This window comes from Littorina saxatilis, linkage group LG6 (genome assembly GCF_037325665.1).
Source record: "Littorina saxatilis isolate snail1 linkage group LG6, US_GU_Lsax_2.0, whole genome shotgun sequence".
Lineage (NCBI taxonomy): Eukaryota > Metazoa > Mollusca > Gastropoda > Littorinimorpha > Littorinidae > Littorina > Littorina saxatilis.
Genome location: NC_090250.1, coordinates 41,834,474 through 41,848,091, shown reverse-complemented (window position 1 = coordinate 41,848,091; position 13,618 = coordinate 41,834,474). Strand labels below are relative to the sequence as shown.

Below are 13,618 nucleotides of genomic sequence, written 5' to 3'. Positions count from 1 at the left end.
CCTGTCTGATCAAACTGGAGAATCTCTTGGTTCAAATTAATTTCACAATATCCTTACATCTTGCTGTGTTAAGTGATATCCTAAAAGATTCTGGCCTCCTGAACCAAGCCAACATCTTGCAAGTATCTAGCCTACAGCTACAATGGCTGGCAGACCGAAAGACCTGAACTGCCGGGCACCAGATACGTCCCGTAGGTAAACATCTTAAAAGGCATTTCCTGATGTCTAGTAGACATGTACTATAATAGCGGGTACCTAAAATATCCCGCCCTTAGAAACTCATGACTAAGTTCTCGCACGTTCAATGAACTGCGTTAAAGACTTATGTAAGTCTCTCAGACCTGAGAACAGGTAAAGAAGAGGCCCACACTCTGACTTCTTGAGTCCGTGCTGCCTGAAGAAAGAGGACTGATTGCCCCCCCCCCTTTTTCTTGCCACCACTGTAGGCATGCCTAATCAACGTGGCAGACCATCTAGCTAAAGCTGACTTCCCCAAGTCAATGCCTCCACGAGAGTTGATGGAAATAAATAAACACCCTTGATCTGATGATCTAAACGAATCAGAGCGAGTAAGAAAAATATTCAACTTGAAAAGTTCAAAAGGCTAAAATTGCCAGGGATTCAACAAACCGATCTCAAAAGCTCCAAAACTAGGAGCCAATCTCAAGTCGAGACTGGAGATCTGCTTTCGGCCAACCAAAAGGGAGGCTCCCCTAGTCACGCTGGCTACAAAGAGCCCACGCGAAACAATTTTTTCCCAGCCTAGCCGGTTCAGTGCAACTGATATCGCGTAACGTCTCAAAACAGAGACATGGGAGAAAATTCGGAAAGCCAAAATAGGAGGTTCGTCACCTGCAATGAACGGAGAGAAGTGGAGTTCTTTCCGTTAATATTACGTCCTATGTTCCAAGCCAGTCAATGTGATATGGAAACTAAGACGCTGACCCCTATGGGATCTCTAGACCAAATCCGGAGTTGAGGCAGAAGCCCCTGAGCGTCTCCATGACTCCCGAACAGTAGACACCCGTGTGGCTCAAGTGTAAACAACGGCGCCCTCTCGACAGCCCTAAAGGTGGGGCTGGCAACCAATGAGAATGGGCCCATAGTGTGCGACCCACAAGCCGCACACCGTAAAATCAAGAGTATTATCCGGAAAAGGGGAGACGAACATTTAGCAGAAGGTGATAGTACCGAGAGGCAAAAAACTTCTATCAGCGGCACCTCCACCACCAGAAGAAGTAGAAGCGCATAGAGAGATAGAGTCCAAACCGTGTGGACCTACTCGGCCAACTAACTCAGAGAGTCTGCCAAGTCATAAAGCCTCCCCGGAAGGTACTTCACTGCTAATAAGAACTCGTGGTGGTAACACCACAACAAAATCTCGCATGCTCGATGTGGCCACAATAAGGAGCGAGATGCTCCCCTTTTGCTTATTGAGAAACCAGGACACTGAGGTGTTGTCTGACTGAAACAACACATGTTCTCCCCTGACATTTGTGTCTCCAAAAGTGGAAGTAAACATCCGCACGATCTTCTTAAAAGACCCAAGGAAGGACCCCAATAAAGTGATAGTCCTAATCCCCCTCCGGCCGCTGTGTAAAACACGAAGGCAAAAAGAAGGGTGAATTCAAGCACTCAGACTCCAGCAGACATAACTGTCAATAGTATGAATGAAAACGTGCTATTGTTTGCCCACTGAACCCGACCGCTAAGAAGCCCCAAGGGGATAAAAAGGAGGGTATTTGGCAACACGACAAGCCGGGAAGAAGCTAACAGCAGAAGCTGAGAACAGCCAGCTTAGCGCTTTTCCTTGAAAAGACAGACCGAGGGCTTTTCTTTGCTATGAGCTTCCATTTGAAAGGGAAGAGTCCACTTGCAAAGAAGAGGAAACGAAAGAGAATCCTCACGCAAGGGAGAGATTAACGCCTCCCAACAGAACAACACTGTCGGCCGAGGCCTTCCACCAGGCGAACAGCAAAGCTAAATCCTTTATAAATGTGCCCCGACAGAACACAAAGGAATCCCGTGAGTACGTAACCGCACAAGGGAAAGAACGAATAGAAGTCTTGATCAAAGACGACAATCGAAAGAAGTGCGGCCACCATCTTCTACAGCCCGGGGAAAATTGCTCTAACAAACAGACAGTTTCCCCTTGCTATCCACATCCCAAAAAGGGCGCCCGTCAACCCCAGGATACCCGGGGGTAGTTCCGTAGGCAGAACAAAAGAAAACCTTAAGTTCTTAGGCTTGGCGCTAACCGAGCCTACGAAACACGCTCAGCGAGTGATGCGCTACTTGAGCGGATGACGCAAGCTAAAGCCACACCACAACAGGAGCTCAGCCCAGCGCTGCTCCGAAGGAAGAAGAGAGGAAGTAGACTCATATGAGAAACCTTCCGCAATTCCACCCACCGCCGATGAAGGACCTAAGAACTAGACGTTCAAAGACTTCCCTTCGAAGGCTCAAATCAGCCTCCCCAAAAGATGCCAGCCAAGGCAGAGGTGGGGCCAAAACATCGTTAGAGTACGCAGATTGTTCCAGAGGAGGAGCAAACACGCCAAAAAAGATGGAGAAAAAAACGGCATATGACAATGCTACCGCTAACCCTATCGGGCAAGTAGCGTGTAGCAACCCCTGCTGACAGAGCCAAAAAGACGGCAGCTTAGCCGAAAGGCAAAAAAGAGGTATCACCCTCTGCCACAGAAGACTCGTCTTCTATACCCTCATCATCCTGTTCAGCAGTATCCCAACGAACTTCAAAAGGATGAGAACCGGCAACCAATCCCGACAGGGCAACACATGCCAAGAAGAGGGAAAGGCAGGGAAAAACCCCTGAAGCCGGAACTTCGTGAACGGATTCTCCATCCACTTGCCTCCTCCCAGCCGAAAGACTGGAAGAGGAAGTGAACGCAGCCTGTGTAACGGCAGAGGAACCGCAGTAACGGAACCTAAAGCCGAAGGCTGACGAGAGCCGCCTACCAAACACCACAGTGTTAACGGCCGAAGCCACAGCCGCACAAGCGGACGCGGAACCGGCCGTGGATTGCTGCCGTTTCAGTTGCAAGCACCACTGCGCTTGAACTTAGACGGCAACAGGAACCCGACGCCATCCGTCAACGCGGAAGCACCATCGTCCAGACAGCCTTCATGCACCTCAGCGCAATCCGGAAGTTGACCCCCTGCTTGACTGTCATAGTCAAACAGAGAGCCAAATTTACTGTCTTCTTCCTGCCCCCAGGGCGGAAGCGGAAGCCGCACAGACTGACCAACGTCCAACGACGCGGCAGAAAGCAACAACCTTCCGTACGCTCTACAGTGTCCTTACCCCCCCCTGACCGGCCGCTAAGCGGTCGATGGCCAGGAGGAGTATCAGAACTTTCACCCGTGAGCGCGATGCCCGTGGCTACTTTTGACTGTAGACGCGCTACACTTTCCCCGGAGAACCCGGGTACTCATGTAGCAGACACACCTTGTGACAGTGACCCCCTGCTTGACTGTTCCAAAGTCAAACAGAGAGCCATCCTTACTGTCTTCTTCCTGCCCCCAGGGCGGAAGCGGAAGTCGCACAGACTGACCAAACGTCAAATGACGCGGCAGAAAGCAACAACCTTCCGTACGCTCTACAGTGTCCTTACCCCCCCCTGACCGGCCGCTTAGCGGTCGATGGCCAGGAGGAGTATCAGAACTTTCACCCGTGAGCGCGATGCCCGTGGCTACTTTTGACTGTAGACGCGCTACACTTTCCCCGGAGAACCCGGATACTCGTGTAGCAGACATACCTTGTGACAGCGAACCACCAGGAGACGGCACACCCAACGAAAGTGGGATAAACTCGTCCCCATCCTGAACAGCGTGAACATCCGCTCTAGTCACCGTAGCGGAAGGGCCCGCCACAAACTTGGCCAAAGATGATGATCCTGTCACACCGGGAGGGAGTGCACGGAGTTCAGCTCGCGTAGACGAAAATTCTTCTGCCAGTGAAGATACCTGTGAACAAAGTGCAAGCAAAAGCGAAGCCACGTCCGCGGCCGCCAGCCCAGAAAACAGCAGGAGCAGAAACCGCTTTAGCCGGCTTAGCAACATGAGAGGCCATAACCAGAGGCTACTCCGGCAAAATGGCCGCCGACAAAATGGCGGCATAAGGCATGTCTAGCAAAACATCAATACATTAGCCTGAGTCAAGTTCAAACACCGCCGCGACGGTTTGTTTAGATTATCTAGGCGTATTTTCGGAGGAGAGGACTCAGCAGCACCTGCTTAGAACTCTGCCCCTTCCTAACGTTATCAGCCATAGCAAGTCAGACTTGGTCAAAAAATTTCAGAAATAATTTTCGGAAAATTTCACAAGTCCAAAAATGGCCAAACAACGCCTAAATACAAGTACAAGACAAAGAACGATCTCACCTCAATACAGTAGCAAGGTAAGACGACGAAAGAATACCAAGGAGAAGAAACCCGGTCCCACAGACCAAGCAACATCGGCTGAACAACAGCCAGAGCGTACGTAAATGCGACCAGCCAGTCTGACGCTGAGTTTTGGAATGATAAGATGGCGGTGTATGCACGCGCATACGGAAGTCAGGCTAGTGGTTAGTCTGGCATTATGGGATAGGTCACTCTCTTTTTTAGAGTGGTCTCCCTTGGTTACCAAGGGGACGCGTACAGCGTAACCAGCACTGAACTAGGGTTAATTGCTATATGTGAGTTGGGCAAGATATGTAATTTAATCCAACTTATAGATTTTTTTTCTTATAACAGTTCTTTCTCGACATACAATAGAACCCCCCTTTTAAGACCCCCACCCCCCTCCCTCCAGTTTAAGACCCCCACCCCCCTCCCTCCAGTTTAAGACCCCCACCCCCCTCCCTCCAGTTTAAGACTCTCTCCCTTATAAAACCTTGGTTTTTCATATTTCGAGTTCATTAAGTCTGTAAATTTACAAAGACTCATTCCATATCAAGACCTAATTCTCTCAGATATTTTGAGGTTTTTTTTCAAGCGGGGTTCTTCTTCTTCTTCAGCGTTCCAGAATGTTCTGGTTACGTGTGAGGTCGTTTGCCCATTTGGGTTCCCTACACTATACTCAGAGAGCATAGTCAGCTTCACTCCGCTTTCGTTGAGGGGACCAACATTGAGCTCTTGGAGAGAAAGCACAGACCAGTGAGAGTGACCTACAGTCAATTTCTTCTCCTCCTTCAGCGTTCCAGAATTGTCTGGTTACGTGTGAGCTCGTTTGCCCATTTGGGTTCCCCACACTATACTCTGAGAGCATAGTCAGCTTCACTCCGCTTTCGTTGAGTAGGCATGCTGGGTATTTTCTTGTTTCCATAACCCACCGAACTCTGACATGGATTACAGGATCTTTTCCGTGCGCACTTGGTCTTGTGCTTGCGTGTGCACACGAAGGGGGTTAAGTCACTAGCAGGTGTGCACATAAGTTGACCTGGGAGATCGGAAAAATCTCCACTCTTAACCCACCAGGCGGCAGTGACCGGGATTCGAACTCACGACCTCCCGATTAGGAGGCCGACGTCTTACCACCACGCCACTGCGTCCGTCACAAGTGGGGTTCAAGTGTACCTGTACCACTGCCCGTCCCCCTGGAAGCAGGCCATACAGCGACCAGGCCCTGCGGCTGTCTCCACATGCTCCTCGGATTCATTTAAGTCCCAAGAGATCTTCTGAAGCTCTTCCATCGAGTCCTGAGATGAAAATAAAATCTTGTGTAAAACACCAAAGGAAATAGGTAATTTTTCAAGGGTATTAAATTTTGAATGCAAAATTTGAGCGCATGCACAAACACTGTAGCAGACACAGACAAACAGAAAGACAGAGTGCGAGACAAAAACACACACCCTCTCTCTCTCACCGCCAGTAACTTTCTGGCCTTGCCATACCTGCCATACATAATAGACAACTCCGGAAATAACTCGGCTTTGTATGGGTAGTGAAAGAGTAAAAACTCTTGCTTTTCGTAAGGCAAGCTTTCTGCACGTGCTCCTTGTCCTGGTGTTTCAGCACACCCCTCGCTAGTGACGGCCTATAACGTCACGTGTTTCAGGCACACCCCTCGCTAGTGACGGCCCATAACGTCACGTGTTTCAGGCACACCCCTCGCTAGTGACGGCCTATAATGTCACGTGTTTCAGGCACACCCCTCGCTAGTGACGGCCTATAACGTCACGTGTTTCAGCACACCCCCTCGCTAGTGACGGCCTATAACGTCACGTGGGAAAGTTTGCCTCACTAAAAGCAAGGGTATTCACTCTTTCACAACCCATACAAACCCGACAGTGTTATTTCCGAACGTTGTCTATTGTGGTGACAATAACCTTGACCTGCTGATCTATGTTCGTAACACACATACACACACACATGCACTCACACAAACACACACATGCAAGCAAACACACGGGTACACACACACACACTTCCTCTCTGACCTCGTCTACAATCTGGCCCCAGAAGAAACTGTCGGAGATGACGGTGGTGACTAGGACCTTGACTTGCTGGCCAATGTGCAGGTGTATCTCAGGTACCTGAAGAATCTGAAGACAGGTGCAGCGCATCTTCAGTGTGTCAGACACCGTCAGTGAACCTGTGGCACAAATCACCATTTGGTTTCACAAAGTGTAGTAGCCCAGCAGAACTCACCTTTTAAGATCTTCACTTGGTTGCATTTTCAGTCCAGGTTCAGCAGAAATCTGAGGTTGAATCGGGCTGGTCTGTACCAGGCACACACTAAAAACAGTCTTCTCATGCAAGAAGCTTCCAAAATCCTACTGCCAATTTGCAACCAAATAAAAATAACATGATCCTCCCCCCCCTTAAAAAAAAATTAAAAAAAGAGAAAAGAATCACATATATATTGAAACATACCATCCCCAGTAGTATGTGCCTGTGCCTGCACTTGTACATGCGTCTGCAACTGCATCTCTGTCTGTGTCTGATCCTGTGTTGGCAGATGCCTCTGTCCTGGTACCTGTGCTGATGCCTGTACCGGTCTTTTTGCATGTGTTTGCAGCTGTGCTGGTGCCTGTCCCAGTGTTTGTCGTTGCATCCGTGCTGACGCCTGTACTGGTCTTTGTGCATGTGTTTGTAGGTGTGCTGGTGCTTTTGATTGTGTTTGTAGCTGCAGCCGTCCTGGTGCCTGCACTGGTCTTTGTGCATGCGTTTGTAGTTGTGCTGGTGCTTTTGACTGTGTTTGTAGATGTGCTCGTGCCTGTGACTGTGCTTGCGCTTGTGTCTGCAGCTGCATCTCTGCCTGTGTCTGTGTCCTTTCAATCCCTGCTTCTTCCGAAGCAGGCGTGTCAAAGTCAATGGTCAGTTTCAGCCTTAGGCCGCCTAGGTACGGTCTGTTGTTCATGTCATACACAGCTCTCTCCACATTCTCAAGACTGTCCACCTGGACAAAGGCTTTCTTCCTGAAACAAGGAAAGAAATTGAAACGTTGAACATTTGTCTATTTTTTTTTTACAAACTATTGCATGTGAGAGGTATGAAAACTGCATGACAAATTTTCTGTGGCATGGGATGATTGTTAAGCTTCTTTGCTTCAGATCTTTATATTCCCCTGGAACGTTGCCTGTCAGTATGTTTATCAAATTGCTGGAATAAACGAATAAACTTATCTACTCATTGCTTCTTCTCTCTTGGTCAGCCATGCTGCCCACCCTGTTCAAAGCCAATCTGGCTAAACAAACAAAAAATCAATTTTATAGATAAACAAATGTTTGACACTTTTTGCAGTGTCATTGACGTGATAACAGAACTCATCCCTTCATGAACACTTGGAACACTTTACACATTTTAACCATGCACAGACACATTTCGTGCACGTGAAAGTATCTCTCTCCTCTTCGGTGTAAATGCATGTTTCTGACTATCTATTTAGTTCACTTACCGCCCCATAGCTGTCGGCAAGATTTCCACGGATCGTACGCCATAGTGTGCAAAGTGTCTGCGTAAGTCTGGCTGTCAGGGAGAAAAAAGGGGAAAACGGAGATATAACTCAGCAAAGACATTCCACAGAACTCTCTTTCATAAACTATCAATAGAATTAGAAACACAACTGCTCTTTTTGCAAAACTGGCTTTAAACAATATCTGACTGACTATTAGGGTTTAATGTCCTCTTAGACCAACTGGTCTATATTGGGACAGGTATTGGTAATACGTTGAAGATATGGTGTGATACTGTGATTCAAACAAGCCCGCTGTGGCTGTCTTCTTCGAAACACCAGCATTGGGTTTGTCTCATCAAAGTATCGAAATACGATCATGATAATCGGAGACGAGAGATGATGCATGCGTGTCTTCGTATTTTCCAAGCCCTGAGACTTTCGCTGTGAACGTGGGATCTTTTTGCACACGGGGGTGTTTGGATACCGAAGAGAGTCTGCACAAAGTTGACTCCGAGAAATAAATCTCTCGCCGAACGTGGGGATCGAACCCACGCTGATAGCGACCAACTGGCTACAAAGCCAGCGCGCTACCAACTGAGCTACGTCCCCGCCCCAACAATGTCTGCATAACCAGCTTACAACAGTGAAACCCCCCTTTTAAGACCTCCAAAAATCAGGGTCTTTAAAAAAAGCACAGTTCAACATTTCTATAACAAGGGACCAAGCAAAAGAGATTGTGCAGACAGCTTGTAAATAAGAAGTGGTACATTCCATACAACAAATCTCACTGAGGATCCCTTATGGTCATTGTGGACAGGTGGTCATTATTTGGGGATAGGGATGTAGGTTCTAATACGGGTCTCAGCGAGGACATTGTTTCTGAGAGTCAACTTTGTGCAGACTCTTCCAGCTATTCTTCTTCTTCTTCTTCAGCGTTCCAGAATTTTTCTGGTTACGTGTGAGCTCGTTTGCCCATTTGGGTTCCCCACACTATGCTCTGAGAGCATAGTCAGCTCACTCCACTTTCGTTGAGTAGGCATGCTGGGTATTTTCGTGTTTCCATAATCCACCGAACTCCGACATGGATTACAGGATCTTTTCCGTGCGCACTTGGTCTTGTGCTTGCGTGTACACACGAAGGGGGTTAAGTCACTAGCAGGTCTGCACATAAGTTGACCTGGGAGATCGGAAAAATCTCCACTCTTAACCCACCAGGCGGCAGCGACCGGGATTCGAACTCACGACCTCCCGATTAGGAGGCCGACGTCTTACCACCACGCCACTGCTCCCGTCTTCCAGCTATTCAAACACCCCTGAATGCACACATGCACAGGATAAAGATCCCAAGCTCACAGCAAAAGTCTCAGGGCTTGGAAAACATAAATACACACATGCAGGTAAAACAAATTGGGTAGCGTGATTCTGTCGCTATACGCTATCCCCAGGAATAGCAGGCCAAATTTCCTTGAGGGTATTCCCAAAGGGCAATACCTCGTATATAAATATTATCCAGAGGTGGTTGCCAGGCCAGGTTGGAGTGTAGTCCTAAAATGGAGGTAAATGTAGATGCTATGAACAGAAAATCTGAGACAGCAATATCTTGAAAGCGGAGAAGTCTAAGCCAGGGGGTCTCCTCGGAAGACAATGAAATAATTTGCACTCTGCTACTGTACTGCTTAGTTGTACAGTGGAACCCCCCTTTTAAGACCCCCCAATTTAAGACTCCCTCCCTTTTAAGACCCTGTTTTCTCAGACATTTTGTTCATAACCACAGTAAATTTATCCCCATTTTAAGACTCCCTCCCTCCCTTTTCTTTCTTTCTTTCTTTATTTGGTGTTTAACGTCTTTTCAACCGTTCAAGGTTATATCGCGACGGGGAAAGGGGGATGGGGGATGGTATAGAGCCACTTGTTAATTGTTTCTTGTTCACAAAAGCACTAATCAAACAAGTCGCGTAAGGCGAAAATACAATATTTAGTCAAGTAGCTGTCGAACTCACAGAATAAAACTGAACGCAATGCCATTTTTCAGCAAGACCGTATACTCGTAGCATCGTCAGTCCACCGCTCATGGCAAAGGCAGTGAAATTGACAAGAAGAGCGGGGTAGTAGTTGCGCTAAGAAGGATAGCACGCTTTTCTGTACCTCTCTTTGTTTTAACTTTCTGAGCGTGTTTTTAATCCAAACATATCATATCTATATGTTTTTGGAATCAGGAACCGACAAGGAATAAGATGAAAGTGTTTTTAAATTGATTTCGACAATTTAATTTTGATAATAATTTTTATATATTTAATTTTCAGAGCTTGTTTTTAATCCGAATATAACATATTTATATGTTTTTGGAATCAGCAAATGATGGAGAATAAGATAAACGTAAATTTGGATCGTTTTATAAATTTTTATTTTTTTTTACAATTTTCAGATTTTTAATGACCAAAGTCATTAATTAATTTTTAAGCCACCACGCTGAAATGCAATACCGAAGTCCGGGCTTCGTCGAAGATTACTTGACCAAAATTTGAACCAATTTGGTTGAAAAATGAGGGCGTGACAGTGCCGCCTCAACTTTCACGAAAAGCCTGATATGACGTCATCAAAGACATTTATCAAACAAGAAGAGCAAACGCTCGATCGAGTCACTTTCGCAGTTCTGAATATTATATGAGGCATCAGATGGACAGGAAGAAATTGCTATTCACAACACAATGAGTCACGTTCACATAAAATTTGAGCCCGGTCACTTTTATAGTTTCCGAGAAAAGCCCAACGTTAAGTTGTGTGTTGCCGAACAGAAAAGGCTAGTTATCTCCCTTGTTTTTCTGATAACGTTCGTAAAAGGCTACAGATGTAAATACTTTGATGTAAAGAATAATCCTACAAAGTTTCAATCACATCCGATGAACTTTGTCAAAGATATAAAATGTCTAATTTTTCCTTTGACGCTGACCTGTGACCTTGAAAAAGGTCAAAGGTCAACGAAACCATCGTTAAAGTGTAGAGGTCATTGGAGGTCACGACTAAACAAAATATGAGCCCGATCGCTTTGATAGTTTCCGAGAAAAGTCCAACGTTAAGGTGGTGTCTACGGACGGCCGGCCGGACGGCCGGCCGGACGGCCGGCCGGACGGCCGGCCGGACGGCCGGCCGGACAGACTAACACTGACCGATTACATAGAGTCACTTTTTCTCAAGTGACTCAAAAAATGAAAAAAACGTTCGGGGATTTCATACCCAGGAACTCTCATGTCAAATTTCATAAAGATCGGTCCAGTAGTTTAGTCTGAATCGCTCTACACACACACACACACACACACGCACACACGCACATACACCACGACCCTCGTTTCGATTCCCCCTCAATGTTAAAATATTTAGTCAAAACTTGACTAAATATAAAAATTGCTCCAGGGGCTTGCAACGTAGTACTCCCTCCCTTTTAAGACCCTGTTTTCTCAGACATTTTGTTCATAACCACAGTAAATTTACCCCCATTTTAAGACTCCCTCCTTTTTAAGACCCTGTTTTCTCAGACATTTTGTTCATAACCACAGTAAATTTACCCCCATTTTAAGACTCCCTCCTTTTTAAGACCAGATTTTCTCAGAATTTTAAAGGTCTCAAAAGAGGGGTTCCACTGTATCAGAAACTGCTGACGGAAAGTATCTAAAGCTCTCTTAGTGGCCTAGAAAACACCACACAAAAAGAGGGGTTCCACTGTATCAGAAACTGCTAACGGAAAGTATCTAACGCTCTCTTAGTGGCCTAGAAAACACCACACAAAAAGAGGGGTTCCACTGTATCAGAAACTGCTGACGGAAAGTATCTAACGCTCTCTTAGTGGCCTAGAAAACACCACACAAAAAGAGTGGTTCCACTGTATCAGAAACTGCTGACGGAAAGTATCTAACGCTCTCTTAGTGGCCTAGAAAACACCACACAAAAAGAGGGGTTCCACTGTATCAGAAACTGCTGACGGAAAGTATCTAACGCTCTCTTAGTGACCTAGAAAACACCACACAAAAAGAGGGGTTCCACTGTACCAGAAACTGCTAACGGAAATTATCTAATGCTCTCTTAGTGGCCTAGAAAACATCACACAAAAAACCCAAACATACAAATACACAGAAACCCACCTCAGTGACATACTCCATGAAGCTGGTCACAATGATGATAGGAACATGGCCAACCGGCTTCATGTCCACCTTGCGCTGAACACGGAAGTTGGGCAAGCCAGGAATGGGCTCTAAATCGGGCATGTCAGACTCCAGGCTAGGCATGCTGGGTTCTAAGCCAGGCATGTCGGGCTCCAAGCCGGGCATAGCTTCTTCGAGCCCGGGCATTCTAGGCTCCAGCTCTGGAAGCCACGATTCCAGTCCAGGCATGTCTTCTGGGTAAATCAGTTCAGGGAGCGAGGACTGAAGAAAAAAGGAAAAGGGAAGGGAAATTAAGAATTTTTTAGAAAATAATCCATTGGAAAGGAAATAAAAGACTGTATGTTCAGAAATGAAGAACAGGGAAGAACAGGATAACAGTGTTGGAAAGGTAGAGGAAGTTTTGCGTATCTGAGAAAACGTTAGGAGGAAGAAGCTTTTTGCATTAGATTTTGTTTGTTTGTTTGCTTAACGCCCAGCCGACCACGAAGGGCCATATCAGGGCGGTGCTGCTTTGACATTTAACGTGCACCACACACAAGACAGAAGTCGCAGCACAGGCTTCATGTCTCACCCAGTCACATTATTCTGACACCGGACCAACCAGTCCTAGCACTAACCCCATAATGCCAGACGCCAGGCGGAGCAGCCACTAGATTGCCAATTTTAAAGTCTTAGGTATGACCCGGCCGGGGTTCGAACCCACGACCTCCCGATCACGGGGCGGACGCCTTACCACTAGGCCAACCGTGCCGGTTTTTTTTGCATTAGATCTCAATATTCCTTCTTCAGTTTGAGTGCAAGAAAACGTTCACAGGGAAAATATAGATCCATCCATTCATTCATCCTTATATCAACCAAACACTGAGTAACAAAAGACAGACAAAAAGAAAAGAAAGCAGAGGGAACAAAACAAAAGTGATAAAGAAGAAAAAAAAGGTTTATAGATCAATGTACAGCTTACGTCATAGGTAGTGTTCAGACCATCAGCAGCAGCTTCCATTGCTTTCTTCAATATATCTGTTTGCCTGTCTAAAAAAAAATAAAAGAGACAGAACATTCACACATCTACATGTGCTTGCTTCTCTGGAAAATGTGTGTGTGTGTTTTGTGTGTGTGTTTTGTGTTTTGTGTTTTGTGTTTTGTGTGTGTGTGTGTGTGTGTGTGTGTGTGTGTGTGTGTGTGTGTGTGTGTGTGTGTGTGTGTGTGTGTGTGTGTCTGTGTGTGTCTGTGTGTGTGTGTGTGTCTGTGTCTGTGTCTGTGTGTGCATACATGCATGTGTATCTGTAGTTCTACAAGTGTGCAAATTCTGTCATTCTCTAATCACATCATATTCAGCTTTGCTCATGTGTGTGAGCAAATGCTTCAGCTAAAACTTTATTTTTAAATCACCCGATACCAAGTCCACACAAACAAAATCACATACCTCTAATGTAAAGCTCCAGTGCTCTTCCCATCCAGACAAATCCATTGAACTCTGCCACTAACTTTTCTGCCAGCTGGCGGTTTGGCAGGAGGACAAAGGCAGAACTGAAAGTCAAACATTCACGTGTACATCAAC

The 13,618-nt window shown here is 46.4% G+C and overlaps 1 protein-coding gene across 1 annotated transcript in view; it reads right to left on the bottom strand.

Annotated features, from left to right (window-relative positions):
* LOC138969251 (uncharacterized) overlaps positions 1-13,618 on the bottom strand; it is a 44,085-nt gene that overhangs the window by 13,139 nt on the left and 17,328 nt on the right. Inside the window, exons 9-15 of the mRNA XM_070341996.1 lie at positions 13,484-13,587; positions 13,022-13,089; positions 12,040-12,321; positions 7,904-7,974; positions 6,880-7,424; positions 6,444-6,598; positions 5,581-5,702 (exon numbers count right to left, since the gene is read on the bottom strand). Coding sequence (XP_070198097.1) covers positions 5,581-5,702; positions 6,444-6,598; positions 6,880-7,424; positions 7,904-7,974; positions 12,040-12,321; positions 13,022-13,089; positions 13,484-13,587 — 1,347 coding nt within the window. The remainder of the gene's footprint in view (positions 1-5,580; positions 5,703-6,443; positions 6,599-6,879; positions 7,425-7,903; positions 7,975-12,039; positions 12,322-13,021; positions 13,090-13,483; positions 13,588-13,618) is intronic.